General features: G+C 39.2%; 1 protein-coding gene across 1 annotated transcript; it reads left to right on the forward strand.

Annotated features, from left to right (window-relative positions):
- Nucleotides 1–287: 287 nt before the first annotated feature.
- Nucleotides 288–16,002, forward strand: LOC119882457 (extracellular calcium-sensing receptor-like). The gene is made up of 15 exons (XM_038692502.1): nucleotides 288–496; nucleotides 743–1,037; nucleotides 1,233–1,319; nucleotides 1,586–1,855; nucleotides 2,056–2,259; nucleotides 2,347–2,622; nucleotides 3,790–4,017; nucleotides 4,111–4,234; nucleotides 4,313–4,506; nucleotides 11,377–11,463; nucleotides 12,302–12,505; nucleotides 13,861–14,136; nucleotides 14,331–14,558; nucleotides 14,634–14,757; nucleotides 14,843–16,002. Exons 1-15 carry the CDS (start codon nucleotides 288–290, stop codon nucleotides 15,751–15,753), a joined length of 3,717 nt encoding a protein of 1,238 aa, XP_038548430.1. The 3' UTR covers nucleotides 15,754–16,002.
- The last annotated feature ends 819 nt before the right edge of the window (nucleotides 16,003–16,821 follow it).

The following is a 16,821-nucleotide window of genomic DNA, read 5'->3' on the forward strand; positions in this document are numbered from 1 at the left end:
TCCACAACTTTTACTTTATGTTGCATAAATTGCTAACACAAGCTGGGTGAGATATTATTAAAAGTGCACAAATAAATTCTGCCTCAGTACAAAACAATTCTCAAATGAATTGCATTTTAGGCCCTGCCCCTAATTTTGCTTATGCCCTGATGGGTGGTGTGCAAGATTAAACAACACAGCAATATAAGGGGTTAAGATACCAGTAACACTTGATGATTGGGCTCAGAAAGGTCGAAAACATGACAATAGTCATGTGGGCATTTTTAGATATCAATTTGCTCTCGCTGATGTATTTCATGTTGTTGTGTTCCTACTTTTCTTCTGCTGTGTCCTCCCTCCTTTCTTCCTCTTCCTGCCGGATACAGGGCCAGTTTCATCTAAATGGGATGCACAAGGCTGGAGATGTTTTTCTAGGTGGGTTATTTGGGATCCACTTCTTTTCTGTCTTTCCGGACATGTCTTTTACCTCAGAGCCACAACAGCCTACCTGCCACGGGTAAGTCTATCAGGAAACAACTAAAGCAGAAACTGGGGAAAGTTTGTCCCATGTGTAGAATGTTTACAACAATTACAATGTGTGTTTATGCCATTTATTGCACAGATGTCTTTTTTTATTGACAATAATGTTACTACTAAATTGTAATTGTTCGCAAAACCTGCAGCTGTGCAACATATTCATGTTTACACAGTTACTCGATCATGTTGTATTTTCAATAATAAACAGTGGAAATTTTTGTGTCAGTTTTGATGTCCTAGGATTCAGGCAGGCTCAAACCATGGCCTTTGCTATTGATGAGATCAACAGAAACTCCCAGCTGTTACCTAATGTGACTCTGGGATACAGTCTTTTTGATATCTGCGTCCAACTAGGAATGGGTTTCCGTGCAGCCTTGTCCTTAGTCAGTGGTCGAGAGGAGCAGTTTATATTAGATGAGACCTGTGTAGGAATCCCTCCAGTCCTAGGGATTGTGGGTGATTCTTCCTCTACCCGTTCTATTGCTATCTCCAGTGTCTTAGGTTTGTACAGAGTACCGATGGTAAGTTTTGCACCACAATATTTAATAATTAATTTATATAATTTTGATTTTATTTCAAATTTAATTTGAATTGTACACATAGAGTAATCCACCTTAAAAAAGAGAATGTAAGACTCAAGTAATCAAACAACATTTTTTAAAGACTTGGTAAAGGTTTTAAACGTTTCTAGGATCTATAGTCTGTGTCTTTCACAGGTGAGTTATTTTGCCACGTGTTCCTGCCTGAGTGACCGGCAAAAGTTTCCATCCTTCTTTAGAACCATCCCAAGTGACGCTTTCCAGGTGACAATCAGCAAAATTAATATGCATAAAAGAAAGCCTTTGCAGTTAAACATTGATCATAAAGAACTTTCATGTACTTCACTGAAAAATATATTCCTTTTGTGTAATACCAGTCATTTTATTTGTGTTGTTGTGTTGTTCGGTCTCAGATAACAAAGCTAAATGGAAATAATAAACACGGTCCATTGTGAAACCTGTTTAGCAGGGTCTCCACTGACAGATTATTCCAGCCTGTGCACTAATCCCTCCACTCTGTATTCACTTAGGTGCGTGCTATGATTCAGATTCTAACCCACTTTGGCTGGACTTGGGCAGGTCTGCTGGTCAGTGATGATGAATATGGACTCTATGCTGCCCGATCCTTCCAGTCTGACTTTGTTCAGTCTGGTAGAGGTTGTCTGGCCTACTTAGAGGTTTTGCCCTGGAGCAATGACCCAGCTGAACTAAGGAGGATTGTGGATGTAGTGAAGAAATCTACAGCTCGTGTGGTCATTGTGTTTGCACATGAGAGTCTCTTGATTAACTTCATGGAAGAGGTTGGGCTTGAAATACAACTTAAATATAACCTACAGTAAAATTTACTTTATGGATGTCCAGTATGCATACATTTGCTTATAATATAGTGTAAAACATTGGATTGCACCTGTATATGAATGAGTAAGACATGATCTGTGTAAACTGTGTATAATTTAGAATGGGCATTGTTGTATGACTATATAATTGGTATAATACACAGGTGGTGAGACAGAATGTGACAGGCCTGCAGTGGATGGCCAGTGAAGCTGGGATAGCAGGTACTGTGTTCCAGACCCCCCATCTCATGCCTTACCTGGGTAGCACACTGGGCATCGCCATCCGTAGAGGAGAAATAGCAGGGATCAGGGAATTTCTCTTACGAATACGTCCTGACAAACACAACAATGACTATGGAAATAGCATGGTTAGAGATGAAACTTCTGATGGCAATTTCATAGAATAATAATATATATAATTCTTTCCGTTAACATGAAGTTTTAATGAATTTCAGGTGAAACAGTTTTGGGAATACACATTTCAGTGCAGATTTGCACCACCTCCAGCAGGATGGGTGGAAGCTGGAGGAGCATTATGTACTGGACAGGAAGATCTAGAGAATATGGAGACTGAGTTCTTGGACATTTCAAACCTCAGGCCAGAGTATAATGTGTACAAGGCTGTGTATGCTCTGGCTTATGCCCTTGATGAAATGCTGCAGTGCGAACCAGGGAGAGGGCCTTTCAGCGGGCACAGCTGTGCCACTTTGCAAAGACTGGAGCCATGGCAGGTGTAATTTCAGTTTACATTCACACCTATGTATACATCTAAATCCTATGCTTTCGTATTTCTTGCAGAGTAGCATTTAGGGTATAGGATTAAATGCAGAGCTACGTGATTACTAATCTTAAAGTGCAGAGCACTTTGATAATGTATTCAGGGGTGTGACTAAATCTCACGCCGCGAGATTGAATTGTAGCGGTATTTCTCATCAGCTGAAAAGCTGTCTCGCTAGACTCACGCAAATTACATTTTTCACACGTTGTCAAGCCACACATTTATTTTCTTATGCAGTGAAATACAAATGTAGTGTAACTGATAAGACTCACAGAGTGAATCAACTCCACCCAGCTGATTGACACCAGCATACGCCCTGAGAGTAATCAGCTGGACCCACTGTTATGATCCAGATAGCTGTAATGAGTGGTAACGTAGCTGGTAGAGTTTTGCAACATAAACATCTAAAAACTGAAGCGCAGCCTGCTCTGTTTGGAACTATGAGCTGCACTTTATCTGAGCTGCAAAAGTGTTTCATGTACTTTCGGTTTCACATGCATCATGCAGTCCCAAACTGCAGAGTAAAGGGCAGGTAGACTTCTCATTAAATGACGAAGTTAGTCTGGTAATATTAAGACTTTTTTCTGGAAATATCAGAGAACACAGATGTGTATGCTGAAACACAGGAGCTAATAAGGTCCAGGAGTTTCTAACTGAATTAAAACTAAATAATTTATCATTAAGGTGAAAAGGTGCCACAATCACATTTAAAGAGGTTACTTCCTCAAACAAAGACAAAGAGGAGGGAAGACTAAATCATAACTCAGCAAGGACGATATTACATGAGAAAAGTTACTCTACAGGAGAAATATATCTGAAAGCAGCATAGAATGCCTGAGAGCTGCACTGACTTATATTCTGTCATAGTTAGGTTATAGATTTTGAATAGTCACCTGCCACCTGAAATTTGTGTTTTTCTTTATATAAAAAAATCACCATAAACTGGTGCATAAAAAACATCAGAATGCTGGAAATGTAATATATATAATTCAGCATTAAAGATTGAACCCAATCTCGAATCTCGCCTTGTGGGTGTCTCGTCACACCCCTAGTATTCAGTAGAATTCATTTTGATCCGTCCTCTTTGGTTTTCCTCTACTCCTTATTCTGATATTCATAGCTTGTGTATTACTTGGAAAAGGTCAACTTCACCACACCATGTGGTGATCAAGTGTCATTTGATGAGAATGGTGATGCCTTACCAATCTATGATATCATGAACTGGCTGTGGCTCCCTGATGGAAAAACTACACTTCAGAAAGTGGGTGAGGTTAAGAGGTCAGCCTTCAAAGGTGAAGAACTCACAATTGATGAAGACAAAATCTTCTGGAACTTTGAATCAAAAAAGGTTGCTTCTGATTTTTCAGACACATTTTTTGGCCCATAGATAACTCATTACAGCGGTGTAAAGTAGTGTAGAATAACACTTTTCTCCCTATAGCCACAGCAGTCAGTGTGCAGTGAGAGCTGTCCTCCAGGTACTCGCATGGCCAGAAAGAAAGGGGAACCTGTGTGCTGTTTTGACTGCATTCCTTGTTCTGAGGGAAAGATCAGCAATAAGACTGGTTGGTATCCAACTTTAACCATTGCCGTTTTGAGATCAATTATAAATATGTATCTCAAGACATTTTCCTTTTTCACAGATTCCATGGAGTGCATCAGTTGTCCTGAGGATTTCTGGACCAGCCCCCAGCAGGACCACTGTGTTCCTAAGAATACAGAGTTCCTCTCCTACCATGAACCTCTGGGTATCTGCTTGACAACTGCCTCATTGCTGGGCACATTTATCTGTGCTGTTGTCCTAGGGATCTTCATTTATCATCGCAGAACACCTATTGTAAGAGCCAACAATTCAGAACTGAGTTTTGTGCTCTTGGTGTCACTTAAACTATGTTTCCTTTGCTCACTGCTGTTTATCGGACGTCCCAGGCTGTGGACATGCCAGCTGAGACATGTAGCATTTGGGATCAGCTTTGTGCTTTGCATCTCATGTATTCTGGTGAAAACCATGGTGGTTCTGGCTGTGTTCAAGGCCTCCAAGCCAGGAGGTGGTGCCAGTCTGAAGTGGTTTGGTGCTGTGCAGCAGAGAGGGACAGTTATTGTTCTTACTTCCATTCAGGCAGCAATCTGCACTGCCTGGCTTGTCTCTGCCTCACCTTCACCTCATAAAAACACTCAATACAGCAATGACAAGATAGTTTATGAGTGCGTAGTCGGGTCCACAGTTGGTTTTGCAGTGTTACTGGGCTATATTGGCTTACTGGCTACTCTCAGTTTTCTGATTGCATTTATAGCAAGGAATCTTCCAGATAGTTTCAATGAGGCCAAACTCATCACTTTCAGCATGCTGATCTTCTGTGCTGTGTGGGTGGCCTTTGTCCCTGCTTATGTCAACTCACCGGGCAAATATGCAGATGCTGTGGAGGTATTTGCCATCCTGGCTTCCAGTTTTGGTCTCTTGATATCACTGTTTGGACCAAAATGTTACATAATCCTGCTGAGACCAGAGAGGAACACAAAGAAAGCAATCATGGGTCGAGGCATCGAGTCACAAAAACTCAATTAATTAGACAGAATGCATAATTTTTGTCTACACAAGAAAAAGATGTAGGTTAGTAGTAATAGCAATGTTAAGATATTTAGACAGCAGGACTGATGCCAAGTAAATGTATTTGAATATTAAATCTTTTACCACTTGGTTCATATGTTTCTGAATACTTAAAATTCACAATTCAGCCCGAAATTCAAAATGCTCCTCTTAGCTTCTGAGTTTCCAAACATCAAATGTAAGAAAAAGAAGCAGTAATCTATGACTTTTCTTGACTTGCTGGCCATAGATAGAATTATACCATTTTTGACTGTATAAGTAGGGTGACAAAGGTACACTTTTGAAACATTTAAGGGGGTTGATGTCCTGTCTTGCTTATGAAGCCTTACTGTGAGATTAGACCATCAGCTAAGTCAAGAGCGTATGACTGTAGAGCCCACCTTTGGAATTCCTCAAAGGGATATGTCTCCTAAAGGTATGCGATGTGCACATTACGCTGGGCAGCCAAACACATCAGCATGTTCTGTACTTCACAACTTTTGCAAAGTCCTGTATGAAGACAATGCAATGAGAGAGGAATATGAGAAGAGGATATAAAACAAGGCCATCAGAAGGAAAATGGAAAGAATAATTAAATAAAAAATACACCTGGCAGAAATTTTTCTACAATCTAATGTCAAGATTACTGTAACAACTTTTTGGTGTTGTGCTATTATGAACATCATGTTATCTTTCTAGCTATGAATGTCATGTATGTCTTTTATTGTTTTAAAGGTTGTAAAAAGGTACATAATAAGTTTACAATATACTTTGTAAGAAAGTGCTAGTACAGTTTTCTTCTGAAATGCAGAGTTTAAGTGCAAATGTGTTTTCAAAAGCCTCTCTCATCATTAAAATAATTATTCCAATTAAACCATTGTATAACAACAGGCTTGAACAATACCATTTCTTAAGAGATACACTTGAGTAGGTTCTCAACACAGATCAGTGCCTTATTCAGCCTATATACTGTCCTCGCAATGAGTTGCACGTTTTTCAAAGCTTGACTGCTAGTTAACAGTGTGAAGTCCTCCATTAAACACAAGGCATAACTTTTCTTGCATATTTAATGAAGAATCACATAATGTAAAACTGTGACAAAAGCACAAGTGGTAAATAGAAATTACAACTAATACACAAATAAGACACAACTGGAAGAAACAAAAAACTGCAGTCATTTTGGTAAATACTCCCAGCTATGCTAGCTGTGAATAAAGACTACATTAAATAAATATTGATTTTCCTAAATAAATGTTGAATCAATATTGCAGTACTGATGAAAAACGACCATGTATGAGCGTGACATTGGAATAATATTGATTTATAGTTGCCCTGATTATACTTGATTAAGCATTGATTTGTAGTTGACTGGGTAACAACAACAATGTTGAAAAATCATTTATAGTTGACCAGAAATGACATGATATTGAAAAGCCATTGATTTATAGTTGACCGGGAAACATGATTGAAAAGTCATTGAAATATTGTTGACCGGGAAATATGATTGAAAAGTCATCTATTTATAGTTGACCGAGAAATTACATGATATTGAAAAGCCATGGATTTATAGTTGACCGGGAAACATGATTGAAGTCATTGAACTGTAGTTGACCGGGAAACATGATTGAAAAGTCATTGAACTGTAGTTGACCGGGAAACATGATTGAAAAGCCATGGATTTATAGTTGACCGGGAAATAGGATTGAAAAGTCATTGAATTATAGTTGACCGGGAAATACTGTATGATTGAAAAGTCAATGCAGCATTATTGACCGGGAGACCATCGCTTGGTGGATTAACGTTCCTGAACCCCACACATCTCACAAGTCCACATCAGGTAAGCACATATTTATTTATCTAATGTTTAATTGTACCAAATTTGTAGACATTTATCGTTTATTGACATTGTCTAACATTATATTCAGTTATAGACTATATACAAGTGTTTCAATATCATTTTATACTGACATATAGCACAATATTCAAGCTCCATCGTATTAGGATAAGTTACTTCACTAGTATAAATGCTAACTTTATCACCAGAGGATAATATCCTGTACAGGACTGTAAATTATGTTAAAAACTGTATTTTATCTTTGCTCAGATTTCGACTGCTTTGCGAAAAAATGCACACCTTTCTCATGCTCGTAACTGATGCTAGCTAATGCCCCTGTCATTTAACTTTAAATAAGCCAGCTAACTTGATACATCTGTCAGTCTCCTACAAATTTCAGCCTCCAGATTCAATCTATGACTGCATTTAATGTTTGACAATTTAAATAACGTTAAACTATAAACGTCAATGGATTCCACCACAGCCAGGCAGTCTACATCTACAATAAACTGGCAAATTGGTAACATTAGTGAATTCAAGTAAGTTAACTGTTATATATATAATATAGCGCCAATTCAGCCCGACTGACATTGTTCATCTTCACATCCTTTTCACTACTGAAAGTTGTTTTGTTTCTATGTTTTCTGTTATAGATGCCCTGACTGAACAAATGGGGACAGAAGTCTTTGACTTTGCCCAGGCAGCGCAAAAATGGCTTCCTAAGCTCCAGACCTGATCGGTGGACAGAGCAGAACAGGAGTAGTGAATAATTTTTTTTATTCCATAAATAAACTTGTATTTTTTAACTTATTAAATTGATATTTATAAATTTTTAATATATTATAGTGTCTTTTCTGTGGTTTAATATTGGTCGAAATAACATTGAAGTCATGTTGATTTTGAGTTAGCTATGACGTTGTTTCAGTATTAAAAAAGGGTGCAAAATGATGATGAATCAACATCACAGTCTGATGCTGACTCAATGAAATTAGTGTTGAGAACAGAATGCTGATTCAACATAGTTTCAATGTCATTTCAATAGTAATATTGGTTGAAATATCATTTAAGTCAAGTTGATTGTTAGTTACACTATCATTTCAACGTTGTTTCAAAAGTAGTATTGGTTGAAATAACATTGAAGTCACATTGATTTTTAGTTAGCTATGATTTCAACATTCTTTCAATATTAAAAAACGGTGCAAAATGATGATAAATTAACATCAGAGTCTGATGTTTATTCAATTAAATTAGCGGTGAGAGCAGAATGCTGATTCAACATAGTTTCAATAATGTTTGCTATCTGGGGTGTGCATGCATGTCTGTCTCTGCCTGCAGGTACACAAATAATACTACCAGCCCCATGTTCACCCATTACAGTAGGTGCCAATTGAGCCTGCAACATCTGAGTCCACTTAGACAGCACCTATTTACCTTGCAGATTTGTCTGATAAGGTGAAAATAGAATTTGTCAGCAGAGGTCCCCATTTACTTTTCCTAAAAAGAGGAAGTTGCCACCATCACATCTTTCATAGGAATCTAATATAAGGAAGAAAATGAAGAGAAGCTTGCTGATATATGATGTATGAATATATCAGCCGTAAGAAAAACAATAGCCTTTTCTGCTTTTGCTGCAAGCTCTTCCCTCCCAGAAAAATTACAAATGGATCACGACAGGACTTTATTGATTTATTTCATTAACCGACTATTCTGCTACTACCATCTAGTGGGCATTTTATCAAACTCTGTTAATGTTTGCTTGTGAAAACTACATAGCCCGGGATGATTTGTGCATTTGGTTTAATATGGTATGATTGTCACACACACAAATTTGGGATGATCCTCAGTGGCCCTTCTGGTGTGGGTATCTGCTCTGATTTTAAAGGGGCTATATGTAAGTTTTTGATTTGAATAAATCAAATTTTCATTGCCTTATTGTCAGTGGGCTCAAAACTCACTTAGAAATGAAGCACACGCCCGTTTTCTCCATTGCTTGCATCAGCCACTACTGCTTTTAATGAGGTCTCCGGGTCAGATTCAGCCCTGTGCGTGCTCCCGAGCCTCTCTCAGACTACAGCGACAATACAGCAGCTAACGACATGCAGTCCACGAACACCATAAAACAACCAGCTCACAGCAAAACACAGGCTCCACTTAAGGAGTGATTTATTTACTAATGTTAGCCTGTAGTGATGCGGCCAGGGCAGCCAGCTAACGCTACAGTAGCTCGTACCTGCTGCTATTTTCTTCGTAACGTTCAGTTTATATTTATTGTGGTTTTACCAATACTCAGATATACCGCTTCTCCACCTCTCAGTCGCTGTAATTAACGTGACCCACATAACATAAAACATTGCAACAAAACGGTCACAACAACACAGGGGAAGAGTCATCCACTTTCACTAGTTACAGTAAAGTTACTTACTGCAGTCATTCCAGCTCACAAACCGTTTCATTATCATCCAATACATGTAGCTGTGCTGACATTGCTGAGCCTCCGGTGACAGATTCACAGATAGTAAAGATGGTTAACGTTACTGAAAAGCAGACAGGCGAGCTAATAATGTAGCACGTCAGCTAAATGCAGTAAATGTACCATTATCATTACTGTAACGTTGCAGTGGGAGTTTACCTGAGTTTCCAGCTCTGTCTGTTCTCTCTGTCTGTCTATAGCCGCTGTTACTCAGCCTTTTTTCGTGAGTATTGAGCCGATATGCGGCTGGCTGTGCTGAATGAAAGGTATGGCGCCGGTGATGATCTGCCTCTGAGACGGGAACATCAAAGTAACAGATCTTGAACATGTCTGAAAAGCCACAGCCTGCATGCTGGTGTTCCTGCGTTTCTTGTGGTATTTCTGTATGAAAGTGGTTGTGTTTCGGATTATGCTCGCTCATGAGTTCAAGCGAGCACGTGTACGAGAACACACCTGGTTGCAATCTTAGAACCGCACCACTAGTGGCTGCTGGAAACTCCATAATGCCCCTTTAAACTGCGGGGTGATTTGGAAGAAAACTTTTTTACTTAGATTTTACAACAAGACAAGTAGATGTTTTACAGGAAGGTATGTATAGACTGTATTTTCAATTTAACATGCATGTCAAAGTCCACTTAATGCTAAATACATACTATGACTGTCATTCAAAAATTTATTTTGCCTTAATAGAAAAGAAATCTCAAATGAAATGTATTTTAGGCCCTGCCCCTACTTTTGTTTATGCCCTGATGGGTGGTGTGCAAGATTAAACAATACTGCAAGTCAATAAAAGAGGCTGACATAGAAATACAATGACTGGTCTCAGAAAACGGGTTAACAGGAGGAAAGTCATGTGGGCATTTTTAGATGTCAACTTGCTCTCTCTAATATATTTAATGTTGTTATATTCCTACTTTTCTTCTGCTGTGTCCTCCCTGTTTTATTCCTCTTCCTGCCTGTTACAGGGACAGTTTCATCTAAATGGGATGCACAAGGCTGGAGATGTTGTTCTAGGTGGGCTGTTTGAGATCCATTTATTTTCTGTCTTTCCGGAACTGTCTTTTACCTCAGAGCCACAACAGCCTACCTGCCATGGGTGAGTCTGTCAGGGAAAAAAGCAATAAGTAGAAAATGGGGGAGATCAATTCTATATATATATATATATATATATATATATATATATATATATATATATAGTTATATTGTTTTAAAAAAAAATCTTTTTGCTGTTTTATTTCATTATGATATCTTCTAATCTAATCCTAATTCTTTGCAAAATTTGTACTTGTGAAACATATCCGTGCTGGCAAAGTTGATGTATCGGGTTTTATTTTTCAATAGTAAACAGAGGTATTTTTTGTCAGCTTTGACACTCCAGGGTTCAGGAATGCCATGACGATGACCTTTGCTATTGATGAGATTAACAGAAACTCTAACCTGCTACCTAATGTGACTCTGGGATACAGTCTTTATGATAACTGCGTCAAACTAGGAATTGGATTCCGTGCAGCCTTGTCCTTAGTCAGTGGTCAAGAGGAGCAGTTTTTATTAGACGAGACCTGTAAAGGAAACCCCTCAGTCCTAGGGATTGTGGGTGATTCTACCTCTACAAGTTCTATTGCCATCTCCAGTGTCTTAGGTTTGTACAGAGTACCTATGGTAAGTTTTTGGCCTAACTATCTAATAATAATTATTTTGCATCATTTTGACTTCACATTTGATGTCAATTGTAAACATGAAGTAATCAAACTAAAAATTGTAAAGACCTGGATAAGCATTTTTCCAGTTTTTAGGACGTGCGTTCTGTCTTTCACAGGTGAGTTATTATGCCACATGTTCCTGCCTGAGTGACCGGCAAAAGTTTCCATCCTTCTTCAGAACAATCCCAAGTGACACTTTCCAGGTGACCATTAGCAAAATGAAAATACATGAAAGAAATCATGTACATTCAAAGAATGACCACTGCAATGAAATATATATTCCTTTTGTGTAATACCAGTCATATTCTGTGCGTCATTGATGGAGTTGTTTGTTCTCGGATAACAAAGCTGAATGGCAATAATTAAACATGGACCATTGTGAAACGTGTTTAGCCAGTTTTCCAGTGGCAGATTATTCCAACCTGTGCACTTATCCTTCCACTCTGTATTCATTTAGGTGCGTTCTGTGATCTATATTCTAAACCACTTTGGCTGGACTTGGGCAGGTCTTCTGGTCGGTGATGATGATTATGGACTCTATGCTGCCCGATCCTTCCAGTCTGACTTTGTTCAGTCTGGTGGAGGTTGTCTGGCCTACTTAGAGGTTTTGCCCTGGGCCAATGACCCGGCTGAATTAAGAAGGATTGTGGATATAATGAAGAAATCTACAGCTCGTGTGGTCATTGTGTTTGCACATGAGAGTTACATTTTTGGCCTCATGGAGGAGGTTGGTCTTGAAGTACAACTATACAACTTAGTGTTTTATTTGTCAAACTGAAACATTTTAGTTTCAGTAACATTTTGACCTGTAACACATGTATTGTTAGCATAGTTTTTGAGTAAAATAACTTATTCAGACAAATTACACTGAACTCTGGTCATGCCACAATATGCATTACTTTGCTCATAATACTGTGTAAAACACAGGATTCCACCTGAGTATGAATGAGTAAGACAAGATATGAACTGTATAATTCAGACTACAAACAACACCACTTTAGTGGCACAGTTATATGAGTATATATTTGGTATAATGCACAGGTGGTGAGACAGAATGTGACAGGTTTGCAGTGGATGGCCAGTGAAGCCTGGATAGCAGCTGCTGTGTTCCAAATCCCCCACCTCATGCCTTATCTGGTTGGCACACTGGGCATCGCCATCCGTAGAGGAGAAATAGCAGGGCTCAGGGATTTTCTCTTACAAATACGTCCTGACCAACACAACAATGACTATGGAAATAGCATGGTGAGAATTTAACCTTGCTGTCACGATCCTGTCCTGAGTTCTTTGTGTGCTGTTAGTTTATAGTTTGCTTGCTACCTTTAATGTGCATCCTCTACCTGATGTTATTGTTTATCTGGTTACTGTTGCTGGTTACTATCTTTTAGTTGGTGTTTAGTGGTGTTTGGTATATTCCTGATTTCAGTTCTGTTCCTGTCTCATGTATTAGTTTCTGTACCATCATGCTTGGGTTCTGTCTGTTTGCCAGGCATCAATTTATGTTTGACATGTAGTGGCAGAAACTTGTTTCCATGAGATGAGATATCTCTCTCCTCTTTCTCGCCCATTGCCATGAATGTTTAGGTTGCAATGTTGCCAGTGCACAAATTTACATATAAACAATTAAAAAATATATAATTAATTAATGTGATAATTAAGTTACTTTATACAAACAACAATGGTTCTCCATTTGTTGCATGAGGAAATAGATTTAGCTGCAATGATGTGGCACTCAGTAGGAGAGTTTCTGTGTGTCTGATTTAGCTTTCTCTCGCACACACACTGTTTGGAGCAGGTTTTTGGTGTTTCTTCTATTGCTCTTGTGAAATGCAGTTAGTTCAATATAAACTAGGCATATGCTGTGTGTGTGAGTGTATATATTGACAGACCTAACTATAAAATATTAAAAAATTAAAAGTTGTTTATATGTAACTAAGCTACTTTTGCCACATTGCTGTAGCTTAGCTTGCTACTTTTCACTGGGGGGTAGCTTCTGTGTAGTGAAGCTTAATTTAATGTAGAGTGGCTAATACCTTAGCTCACTATATTTTCCAAGTAGCTTGCCCAACACTGGGTTCATGTCTAAGTTCATGCCTTAGTGTTTACTTCTGGTCTGTAAACTTCTGTGTTGTTATGTCTGTTACCCCAGTAATCCCTCTGCATGCCCGTTTCTCTGTTTTCCTCTGCTGCCTCTCTGCCTCATTAGTCCTGATCCCGGTCACCTGTGTTGCTCCCGCCCTGCTCGTTAGTCCCTGGTGTTTGATCCCGGTCATTGTAGCATGTATACGCTCTGTCTCGTGTTATAGTGTTTAGCCTGCCTTGCTCGTTGTGTCATCCTGTTTCCCTGCACTCTGGATTTTCACCCCTTTTTGGATTTCTGTTGGATTACCTTGTTTATTTTGGACTCAGCCACTCTGCCAGTAAGCATGCTTGCCTTTTGTTGCTTAAATAAATCCTCTGAACTTTACCTGCTCCACTCAAGTGTCCTGCATTTGGGTCCACCAACCTTTCAACCTACACACCCTTGTGACACTTACTATCTTACAACTTCATGGAAAATATCAGTTTTTCTGTTAACATGCATTTTTATTGAATTTCAGGTGAAAAAGTTTTGGGAATACACATTTCAGTGTAGATTTGCACCACCTCCAGAAGGTTGGGTGGAAGCTGGGGGAGAATTATGCACTGGACAGGAAGATCTAGAGAATATGGAAACTGAGTTCTTGGACATTTCAGACCTCAGGCCAGAGTACAATGTGTACAAAGCTGTCTATGCTCTGGCATATGCCCTTGATGAAATGCTGCAATGTCAACCAGGGAGAGGGCCTTTCAGTGGGCACAGCTGTGCCACTCTGCAAAGACTGGAGCCATGGCAGGTGCGATATCAGTTTACATTCACTGCAATATATACAACTAAATCAAATGCTTTAATATTTCTTGCAGAGTAATAGGCACTGCTGTGTACGCCATGGTTATATAGGATTTTTTTTTTTTATCTGTCCTCTTTGGTTTTCTTCTGTCCCTTTTTTTTTTTTTTTTTTTTTTTTTTTTTTTATTCTGAATATTATAGCTTGTGTATTACGTGGAAAAGGTCAACTTCACCACACCATTTGGTGATCAAGTGTCGTTTGATGAGAATGGTGATGCCTTACCAATCTATGATATCATGAACTGGCTGTGGCTCCCTGATGGAAGAACTACACTTCAGAAAGTGGGTGAGGTTAAGAGGTCAGCCTTCAAAGGTGAAGAACTCACAATTGATGAAGACAAAATCTTCTGGAACATCGAATCAAAAAAGGTTGCTTCTGACTTTACGCCCATGGATAACTCATTAAAGTAGTGTAGAATATGAGATTTATTTTTCTCCCTATAGCCACCGCGGTCAGTGTGCAGTGAGAGCTGTCCTCCAGGTACCCGCATGGCCAGAAAGAAAGGGGAACCTGTGTGCTGTTTTGACTGCATCCCTTGTTCTGAGGGAAAGATCAGCAATAAGACTGGTTGGTATTCACTTTTAAACATTGTAGTTTGGAGATGTAATACAAATGTATCGCAAGTAAGTATCGACCTTCCACATTTTCACAGATTCCACTGAGTGCATCAGTTGTCCTGACGACTTCTGGTCCAGCCCCCAGCGTGACCACTGTGTTCCTAAGAAAACAGAGTTTCTCTCCTACCATGAACCTCTGGGCATCTGCTTGACAACCACATCATTACTGGGCACATTTATCTGTGATGTTGTACTAGGGATCTTCAGCTATCATCGCAGCACACCTATAGTAAGAGCCAACAATTCGGAACTGAGTTTCCTGCTTTTGGTGTCACTTAAACTATGTTTCCTTTGCTCACTGCTGTTTATTGGACGTCCCAGGCTGTGGACATGCCAGCTGAGACATGCAGCATTTGGGATCAGCTTTGTGCTTTGCATCTCATGCATCCTGGTGAAAACCATGGTGGTTCTGGCTGTGTTCAAGGCCTCCAAGCCAGGAGGTGGAGCCAGTCTGAAGTGGTTTGGTGCTGTGCAGCAGAGAGGGACAGTTATTGTCCTTACTTCTATTCAGGCAGCAATCTGCACTGCCTGGCTTGTCTCTTCCTCACCTGCACCTCATAAAAACACTCAATACCACAATGATAAGATAATTTATGAATGTGTAGTCGGGTCCACAGTTGGTTTTGCAGTGTTACTGGGTTATATTGGCTTATTGGCTACCCTCAGTTTTCTGATTGCATTTATAGCAAGGAATCTTCCAGATAGTTTCAATGAGGCCAAACTTATCACTTTCAGCATGCTGATCTTCTGTGCTGTGTGGGTGGCCTTTGTCCCTGCATACATCAGCTCACCAGGCAAATATGCAGATGCGGTGGAGGTATTTGCCATCCTGGCCTCCAGTTTTGGTCTCTTGGTATCATTGTTTGGACCAAAATGTTATATAATCCTGCTGAGACCAGAGAGGAACACAAAGAAAGCAATCATGGGTCGAGGCATCCAGTCATGAAAACGGCCCTTAATTTCATAAGGCAGAATAAATAATTTTTTCTCCATACAGTACAAAAACACAGGCAGAGAGATAGGTCAATAGTGATAGCAATATTAAGATATTTAGAAAGCAGGGCTGATGCCAAATTAGGGCTGCAGCTAATATTTTAGTACTCGAGGCTTCTATAGATTATTTCAATGATTAATCGATGCACCGATTAAAGTACTTTTGCTTGGCGGTGCCACCTCTTGAAATAATCCCATAGTTTGGACACTTTCTTCTTCATCCCTCTCTATTTTCTTTGTCTTCCTCCACTTTGCAAACAGCGGCATCATAATCACGTCATGTTCACACAGCGTAAGCGCAATGTATGACAGTAATAAATGTCTGTGCGAAACAGTGTGCTATATAGTTATATGGATTAAACAAAGCCTTGATGCAAGGAATTTGCGTCGATGCATTTTAATAATCGATTAATTGTTTCAGCCCTATGCCAAATATATGTAGTTTAAGGAAACATCAAATGTCACAATGTGAGTGCTTAAAAGATGTATAAATGAATTGTAGGCATCATTGTTGTTGTTGAGTACTATTAGTGTTGAATTTTTTTTTGATAACATTTATCCTGCAGATAGAATATATTCTGTGGTCATTTTGTGTTTCTAAAGTAAACCAGTTTTTGAGAAACACAGTAACAAATGCAACAAAAGGTAAACATGGTAACTGTTTTTGAAGGGTTGAGCTACCTGGTTTACCCACATACAGCTGTGGAGGAAAACAAGGATATTTGGTTAATTAAGATGGATCCACCCCACCCAGTATATTAATGGATGTTGTATGCTAACAGAGCTTCATGAAGCCTCTAGCCTTTGTCAGCTATAAAAATGGGGTTTGATATTTTGCTTAAAGGAGCTCTTCAACAATTTTGTATTGCAGTAAATTTGGGGGACCAACAAGAGAATAAAAACAGAAATTCTCACAATTGAAGGAGGAAATCTGACACTGGATCCTTCATTTCCCGTTGTTCAGCTCTTTTAATTCAACTTGTTCATTACACTCTTCATGGCTGGTCAACATCACTGTCCA

This window comes from Micropterus salmoides, unplaced genomic scaffold (genome assembly GCF_014851395.1).
Source record: "Micropterus salmoides isolate LMB-PRFRI ecotype aquatic unplaced genomic scaffold, ASM1485139v1 Ms_hic_scaffold_3, whole genome shotgun sequence".
NCBI classification, from domain to species: Eukaryota; Metazoa; Chordata; class Actinopteri; order Centrarchiformes; family Centrarchidae; genus Micropterus; species Micropterus salmoides.

Coding starts and splice junctions, on each gene's coding strand:
- LOC119882457 (XM_038692502.1), top strand. CDS start 288: ATGTATTTCATGTTGTTGTGTTCCTACTTTTCTTCTGCTGTGTCCTCC. Junction 14,137..14,330: donor AAAGACTGGAGCCATGGCAG/GTGCGATATCAG, acceptor TGAATATTATAG/CTTGTGTATTACGTGGAAAA. Junction 14,559..14,633: donor GGAACATCGAATCAAAAAAG/GTTGCTTCTGAC, acceptor TTCTCCCTATAG/CCACCGCGGTCAGTGTGCAG.